The 8,330-nt window shown below is 50.2% G+C and overlaps 2 protein-coding genes across 2 annotated transcripts; one reads left to right on the top strand and one right to left on the bottom strand.

Moving 5' to 3' along the window:
* Positions 1 to 279: 279 nt before the first annotated feature.
* On the bottom strand, positions 280 to 1,539 carry LOC123057869 (uncharacterized). Its single transcript, XM_044480743.1, has 2 exons — positions 854 to 1,539; positions 280 to 741 (listed from the first exon to the last, which is right to left on the bottom strand). The coding sequence occupies exons 1-2, from the start codon at positions 1,487 to 1,489 to the stop codon at positions 649 to 651; spliced, it is 729 nt and encodes a 242-aa protein (XP_044336678.1). The 5' UTR covers positions 1,490 to 1,539; the 3' UTR covers positions 280 to 648.
* A 4,504-nt stretch (positions 1,540 to 6,043) lies between these two features.
* LOC123056770 (uncharacterized) lies at positions 6,044 to 6,978 on the top strand. The gene is made up of 3 exons (XM_044480046.1): positions 6,044 to 6,533; positions 6,602 to 6,771; positions 6,901 to 6,978. The coding sequence occupies exons 1-3, from the start codon at positions 6,044 to 6,046 to the stop codon at positions 6,976 to 6,978; spliced, it is 738 nt and encodes a 245-aa protein (XP_044335981.1).
* The last annotated feature ends 1,352 nt before the right edge of the window (positions 6,979 to 8,330 follow it).

The raw sequence follows: 8,330 nt of genomic DNA, 5'->3' as shown, positions 1-8,330 counted from the left end.
CTGCGCTTGCTGCCGAGCGCCAGGATAATCATTCCCTGCGAGCGAAACGACCAGGATTTGTATCCCTTGTGCCCGCTCTAAGCGTTGTGTTGTAGATGGCCTCATGGGTCCAACGTCCACAACCTAAACCCGAATTAAGTTCGAGACAAAATAAAATTCATCGTATCACTCTCAACCTCCACCGAAACCCCCAAATTTTGTAAAATGTTTATGATTACACCAAACATACGGAGTACGATTGACATTTTCCAATGTTTTGTTTCCTGTCTTATTCCGGACTTTTGGATAATCCGATCTACTATACTATTCAAAAAACCATACTATTCCGGAATAAGCACACTTTGCCTGAAACAGGAAGAAATGATATCCAATCCTAAGAGCAGGCCTTGCTCCCCAGGAGAACGCATTACGTCCACTGAAAATGCAACCAAAGCAGGGCATAATTAATCGCACCTCCTACAAATTAACGTTCCATCGGTACTACTAGTAATTCAAGTCTTAAATTCTGCAACATTCAACCAGGAAATGGAAGGCCACTCCCTTAATTAAGCTAATCTACTAGTAGTAGAGTAGTATAGATATAGATAGCTGGCCGGAGCTAGATGGATCGGCGGCGAGTTCTCCTCTCCATGCCCCTGGGTGCGTCAGTCAGTCGTACACCGGACCTGTCTTGCAGCCGGCGAGGAAGACGTCGGTGAGGACAGTCTTGGACTGCAGCGCCGCCTTGAGAATCGCCAAACCCTACACATCAAATCAACAATGGTTAATGCTCGATAAGCAATCGTGCGGTGCGGGCCAAGTGAGAGAGATGGTGTCATATTGGTATGGTCGATCAACAATGGTCACCACTCACCTCCTTGTAGCCGATCCGCACGGTCATCTCCTGGAGCGCGCCGAGGCCCCTGACGGCGAAGGTGTTGAGCAGGGTGATGCTGGCGATGGCGGACATGGGGGTCACGGCGAGGTTGTCCATCACCGTGTACGTCACCACGCCCTGCACGAACCCTCTCGCCCCTCCGGCGGCGGCCTGCCCGGAGTCGCCGGAATCGGGCCGCACGCACTGGATCGCGTCCGCCATATGGTTGCCACATCTGGGGCACTTGGCGCCTCTCACCTCCGTCACGTAGCCCGGGCTGTGACAATAGCCGCACCTGAAGAAAGCCGGCGACGGGCTCGGCAGGCCGAGGAGGGACAGGGAGATGCTGGGGACCGCCGCCGGCGAGGGCACGGCGGGGCATAGGAGCGCGTCGGTGTTCGCCCCGGGCAGGACGTAGGAGCCGTCGAGCTTCTGGACGCTGGCGTAGAGGTCGCCGGCGCCCCCGACCATTGAGTCCGGCCCGAGCAGCTTGACGGCCGTGCCGACAGGCAGGGCGAGGAGGGAGAAGAGGAAGTCGACAACGTCCTTGCCGGCCTCCGCGAACAGCACGCGCCCGGCCTTGGTGTCCACCAGCAGCTTCATGCTCATCGCGGCCGCGGTGGTGGTCGACATCTTCACCTTGAGAGCTCTCTGTTGGAAATGGAATACGCAAATGCTGCAGGCTTCAGGTGGCTAACTGCCAAAGCCGGTTCCCCGGGAGCTTTAACAGCTCGTGCTCTTCGTGCGTTCGCACGTCGTGCATGTCAGGCGTTGTCGTTGTACTTCCATCTCTTTTTTAGGGTAAAGCCCAGTTTTATTCCTCAAAAATCATAGTGTGGGAGTGGGATACAATTCGGTAGATGAGGTTGGTCAAACCAGACATGATACCCAACCTCGAGAACCCTTTGTGATGTCTGAAATAACTTGCTTGGAGTCCGAAGCTACGATGAAATTCTGCACAAGAAGATCTTTTTCGGCTAGTGAGAGCGCCTCTCAGCACGCAATAGCCTCTAGGGTTATCGGATCATCAACTCCTGCTATGACCAATGCTGACCTGCCAATATAGTTCCAGTCTCTGTGTCGACATACCGCTACTGTCGAGCCTCCTCTTCCTGCCTTGACTCTGGCGTCAACATGGATCTTCGCAAAACCCACATGCGGAATAATAGCACTCTGGACCGAAGCATACTATTTCTCCTTAATCATACCGAGCTCCTATATGAACCTCTTGATGAACGCGTGGGTCACCTGGGGACTTTGGAAAACACCCTCATGGATGGCCTTGCGGCGGTCGGACCAGATAGACCATAGCGTGACCGAGAGGAGCACAAAAAGATTATGCGTTAATATATCCATAAGCGTGAATAACCACAGTTTGGCACTAGGCTTGGTAGTGGTCATCATTTTATGTGCCAAATCTTCGTCAACTAGAGCCCATGTACATCTTGACATGGTGCACTCAATCAGGGAGTGTCACCAAGAGTCGGGCGTCCCCCACAGAGCCCGCACAAATTAGAATCAGACATGTGCCTATGATCTCTGACATCTTCGGTCAGTAAGAGTATTTCGAGAGCCTCCATAAAAACATACGGATCTTTGTTGGCACTTGTGTCTGCCACATCTGGGGCACTTGGTGCCTCTCACTTCCGTCGCGTAGCCGGGGCTGTGGCAATGGCCGCACCTGAAGAAAGCCGGCGACGGGTTCGGCAGGCGGAGGAGGGAGATGTTGGGGGCCGCCGCAGGTGAGGGCACGGCGGGGCGTAGGAGCGCGTCGATGTTGGCCCCGGGCAGGACGTAGGAGCCATCGAGCTTCTGGACGCTGGCGTAGAGGTCGCCGGCGCTTCCGACCATTGAGTCCGCCCCAAGCAGCTTGACGGCGATGCCGACGGGCAGGGCGAGGAGGGAGAAGAGGAAGTCGATGACGTGCTCGGCTGTTCCCCGGGAGCTTTAAAGCTCGTGCTCTTCGTGCGTTCGCACGTCATGCATGCCAGGCGTTGTCGTTGTAATTTCATCTCCTTTTTAGGGTAAAGCCCAGTTTTATTCCTCAAAAATCATAGTGTGGGAGTGGGATACAATTCGATACATGAGGTTGGTCAAACCAGACATGATACCCAACCTCGAGAACCCTTTGTGATGTCTGAAATAACTTGCTTGGAGTCCGAGGCTACGATGAAATTCTGCACAAGGAGATCTTTTTCGGCTAGTGAGAGCGCCTCTCAGCATGCAATAGCCTCTAGGGTTATCGGATCATCAACTCCTGCTATGACCAATGCCGACCTGCCAATATAGTTCCAGTCTCTGTGTCGACATACCGCTACTGTCGAGCCTCCTCTTCCTGCCCTGACTCCGGCATCAACATGGATCTTCGCAAAACCCACATGCGGAATAATAGCACTCTGGACCCCAAGCATACTGTTTCTCCTTAATCATACCGAGCTCCTATATGAACCTCTTGATCGGTTTTACTGTTTTTCCTTTTCTTTCTTTCTTTTTGTTTCTTTTGCAATTTTCACTAGGTTTTTATTGCTTTTCTTTTTGTGTTGTTTTTTTAGTTTTTGTTCAACACATGTTAACTGTGTTTTCAGTACAAAATTAACATTTTTTGTATACATCCGAAATATTTTATATATACACGTTGGTGCTCCTGTTTTTCATTAAGGACTAGATAGCTCTTCATACACTCATAAGGGATGTATGGATTTGCAAGAAGATAGGAGCCTCCCCCCCCCCCCAATCCCATGAGTGAGCAGAGAGTTAGATCTATATGGGCCCTCACCTGAATCGTTGAAAAAGCTGCTTTTAAGGTCTCGTCACTTCAGTGAATCACTTGAGGCTTGAGACATTTTCGGCGCCGTGGAGCTAGACTAGTGAGATACTACACTTCCTTTAAAGTATGGTCGCTTCCAACCCCATCTCCTGGTTATCATCGCTTGATCACTTCATTTTCACTAAGTGATTGCTTAGGGACCTTTAGCGTACGATCTTTGTTGTTTCCCTCTCGACTTTGGATCTTAGCACCCAATCAATCGGTACGTCCTAAGAATGACGACCTGTATTCGGAGTTTCCCTGGGATAGGTAGAGCGAAATGGGGGCCACCCTAGCCCATCGAGTGCTCTACCTCGGGCCATCGACATCACACGCTATAGTGAAGTAGATTTCGTGCCCCCTATTACATCTGCATTTAAAATATTAATATATTTGGTACGTTTCGGATATAGCACCTCCTTTTTTAACTATATGAGATTCACACTTTGACACCTAAAATTCTGTTACGAGTAGATACTTTTTTTAAACTCATATTTTGTATGTATAATTTCTCCACATACATTGTACATCTTTGGTATATATCTAATAATTTTCTAATACAGGTTTGATATTTTTCAAATACAAGATTAATAGTTTTCCACTTGATTCTAGAAACCGAGCATAAAACTATCACAACTGAGCGACACACACAAGATACTCCAAGCACACCACTTCAAAGAAGGTCTCGTCGAGACAGCGCGCATGCGTCATTGTCATCACTCCTCCCCTAGAGATGCCATCGCCATCCCTAAACTCTGAGCAAACGACTCCGACTTCGTCATAGGCGATCATCAACCCAACACATACTGAAGAGACCACGTGGAGAAGCATGAAGATCCCCGCGAGAACTCGGCCACCTGTGACCAGACAACGCAGCTCCGACTTTGACGAAGAACTATGAAGGACATTGTCGGACGTCGTCAAATATAATCGAACGAACCACCTACTGCCCGTCGTATACCGCCGGGACCCACCACCGCAACTTCAACTTCACAACAACAAACCAGCAAAGTCAATCTCGCAGACTCGCCAGAGAAGAGCCAACTGCCACAATCATAGCCACGTCACCGACTTCGCTCCCCCATCATTATTGTCACAGAAGCCTCAAGGCCAACACAGTCATATTCCACCAATCCTGCTCGCCGGTGCCCAGCTCCAAAGATGAAACCCCCAAGGATACAACACGAAGGAGCCGCCCTTATTCGATCACACCAGATTAAGCGTTTCCCCGGGAGCTGCAACGATCCGCACGGTGTGGATTGTGGCGTTCCCGCCGTTTGTCCCAGACAAAAGAAGAAGAAAACAACTGTAATAGGTGCACCTTCGGTAAACCATAAACGGATGTCTGTCAGGCGCAAGGCAGCTACCGCGAGAAGTCATGATCGCCGAAATCTCTTGGCTTGAGACTCGTGCGCGGCAAGCCTTCAAGGCAGAGGCGACGACGACGCACTAGTAGAAAAAGGGTCTAATATGAAACTTATAAGTCCCGGTTTGTAATTAAACCGGCACTAATGTGATCATTAGTACCGGTTTTAACGGCTAGGTGGGCGGCGCTCATTAGTACCGGTTCGTGGCGAACCTTTAGTACCGGTTCGTGCCACGAATCAGTACTAAAGAGGTTGTGGCCATTAGTACGGGTTGTTGGCTCCAACCGATACTAGGAGAAGGGGGGGGGGGTCTTTAGTACCGGTTGGAGCCACGAACCGGTACTAAAGGTGATGGCCTTCAGTACGGGTTGATGGCTCCAACCGGTACTAAAGACCCTCCCTTTTAGTACCGGTTGGAGCCACCAACCGGTACTAAAGGTGGTGCGCTGCCACCCGCAGTGCATAATGTTTAGTCCCACCTCGCTAGTTGAGTGGAGTTCGCACCGGTTTATAAGCCCCGCCGCGGTTATCGTATTGAGCTCCTCTCTAAGCAGGCCTTTGTGGGCCTATTGCAAGTCTTCTGCCCTGTGGGGCCTACTGGCCGTACGTGCCTGCATCCTGGCCCAACTAGAGATTGAGTTTCTAGTCGTACGCAGGCCGTACCGGCCCAGTAGGCGGCCTGCGTGAAATGTTGTGCCAAATCCTGGTCATCACAATTGCTCTACTACTCCTGTCACAAATCCTTGCTGCAGCGCCGCAGATCACGCAAGCTAGATTTAACCCGGCTCGAGAAAATATCGTGCAAATCGTTTCTCTCTCGCCACACGTCTACGGTCTGCCCATGCATGCATGCTCGTGTCCCGTCATCTCAATCTAACCAGATGGCCAGCTCTGCTCTCTCCCCCTTCAAATACGAGAGTACACTTCCTCTTGGTGTCGTAGTAGTAGTCAAGCCTATTTCTCCACAGTTCTCACGCCCTCACCACCACAAACACAAAGGTCAGTCAGTCCAGAATGGCGACCACCGCGCTGAGCATGAAGCTGCTGGTGGACACCAAGGCGCGGCGCGTGCTGTTCGCCGAGGCGAGCAAGGACGTGGTGGACTTCCTTTTCTCCATCCTCTCCCTGCCCGTCGGCACCGCCGTCAAGCTGCTCGGCAAGGGCTCCATGGTCGGCAGCGTCGGCAGCCTCTACGCCAGTGTTGAGAAGCTCGACGGCACCTACGTCCAGCCCGGCGCCGCCAAGGACGCGCTCCTCCACCCCGCCGTCCCATCCCCGGCCGTCAGCAACAAAAGCTCCCTCCTCTTAGGCTCGCCGCCGCCGCCGGCGTCGTCCATCCGGGCCCAGCCCCAGCCGACGACGTTCTTCGGATGCAATAGCCAGTGCAGGTCGCGCAACTACGACTACGACAGCGTCTACGTCTACGACGAGGGCGAGTGTGGCCGCCAGCAACTTTCTTGCAGCGGTTGCCGTAGCTACATGACGGACAAGAGAGGCACCGCCTGTCCGTCGTGTGGCGGCCAGATGTCCAAGGAGTTGAAGCTCGTGCCGTCAGCGGTGTCCGGACGGCAGGCGGCGTCGCCGGAAAGGGGTTCGTGCAGGGCATCGTGACGTACACGGTGATGGACGACCTCACCGTGACGCCCATGTCGTCCATCTCCAGCATCGCCCTGCTCAACACATTCGGCGTCAAGGACCTGGGCGCGCTCCAGGAGAAGACCGTGCAGCTCGGCTACAACGAGGTACAGTACATACATACATGCATGCATGATCCACACTTGCCCCGTCAAATGGATGCTTCCATGTTCCTTCTTCGTTCTTGAAAAACCGCATCAAGTACGTATCAATCAACCGTCACGCTTGCATTGCAGGGTTTGGATATCCTCAAGGCGTCGCTGCAATCCAAGACGGTCCTCACCGACGTTTTCCTCAAGCTCAGCAACGTTTGAAGGCACGGTCCTGCGTCTGACATGCTCATCGACATGGAAAATGTAGGGTTAAGTAGGTAGGTAGGTTGGTCCTTTTGTAGTATGAACATGTGCAAGGGCTAGTAGCTCCATCCATGTAGCTAAATTAGGTTGGCTCTTCGTGTGAGCATCAGAACTATCGTACCGTCGCATCTTTTGGTAATGTCTAGTATCAGGTGGTATTACTCCAGCTGAATTTATCAATTACTCCAGGTTGTCGTAGTACTCTGTGTTGATGCTTGATGTATGGGCTTGCATCGCAGTTAATGTCATGTTCTGTTGGTTGTCAAAATGCTTCTTCATGTGTATGTTGTATGTGTCAATCACATGAATGTCTCTAATCCCTCCAACCGTTGAAGCATAAACCAAGTATAAATTTAAGCCAATGTGCACTTATAAGTGTATAGCGTCAAATGGACTTATTTTTCTCCGAACAAAGAAAAAAAATATTTCTTCATAGCCATGTGATGCAACAACAATAAGCCATCGCACCGAGCACATTATGGGAACCAAGCGGGTTCTCAACTTTGTACCAATGCACTATTACGAGTTCCAAAATATATTTGAAACATAACAAAGGTGAATACAAATCAGATGCCATCTGCACAATAAACAACATAGAGAGGGAGAAAATTGCCAATCAAAGGATAAGTGCTTAATAGTCTTATTAGTGTGGCAAAAACACATTTTTTTATTACCTTGTCACTTTCCTTTCAGAAGGTTAACTTTAGTCAAAACTCTACACATCCCTGGTGCCAAGACTTCAATCATGTGTTGTCAATTTAAAGTTGTGTAGTCAAATGTATGTGTCTATATCTTTTTTTGTGTGTGCAGATTTCTACTTGTTATATGCTCTATTTGCAAAAACTTTGTGTAGTCAATTTGGCTACACAGCTCTTGTGTGGCTTCACCACTAGTCTGTGATGTAACACCGGTCATGGAGCAAGGAGAAGATTGGCAGTAGGAGTTGGAAGTAGATCAGCAGAGAAGCCGATGACAGATATGAAAGATGGTGTTGCATATGCACTAGCTGGTTTGGAGGCGAGAATTCGGGCTGGATAGATTTGACGATATTAATCACTCAAAATTGCTACAACAAAATGCGAAGAACTTCCTTCACAAGTGGATGTAAAATTATTTCCTTCATCCAATATATGTAGTTACTAGATATTCATTTTTTTTAGAATTTGACGCGCAAGTTCATGACTATACGCTGTGTCCAACCAATTTGTTATCTTAGTGTGGTCACTTTTGTGCGATTAATTTAACAAGGAATGATCGCTTGCTGCGAAAAGGCTTGTGAGCGCGCTGTCGTTGCTCGCTCTGAGCCCGGC

This window comes from Triticum aestivum, chromosome 3A (genome assembly GCF_018294505.1).
Source record: "Triticum aestivum cultivar Chinese Spring chromosome 3A, IWGSC CS RefSeq v2.1, whole genome shotgun sequence".
NCBI classification, from domain to species: Eukaryota; Viridiplantae; Streptophyta; class Magnoliopsida; order Poales; family Poaceae; genus Triticum; species Triticum aestivum.
This window is presented reverse-complemented; position numbering and strand designations above follow the sequence as displayed.

Excerpts from the sequence above, each read along its gene's own strand:
- LOC123057869 (XM_044480743.1), bottom strand. The coding sequence starts at position 1,489 with ATGTCGACCACCACCGCGGCCGCGATGAGCATGAAGCTGCTGGTGGAC. Across the intron at positions 742-853 it reads TGCGGATCGGCTACAAGGAG|GGTTTGGCGATTCTCAAGGC; the intron begins GTGAGTGGTGAC and ends TTTGATGTGTAG.
- LOC123056770 (XM_044480046.1), top strand. The coding sequence starts at position 6,044 with ATGGCGACCACCGCGCTGAGCATGAAGCTGCTGGTGGACACCAAGGCG. Across the intron at positions 6,534-6,601 it reads GGACAAGAGAGGCACCGCCT|GCGGCGTCGCCGGAAAGGGG; the intron begins GTCCGTCGTGTG and ends TCCGGACGGCAG. Across the intron at positions 6,772-6,900 it reads TGCAGCTCGGCTACAACGAG|GGTTTGGATATCCTCAAGGC; the intron begins GTACAGTACATA and ends CTTGCATTGCAG.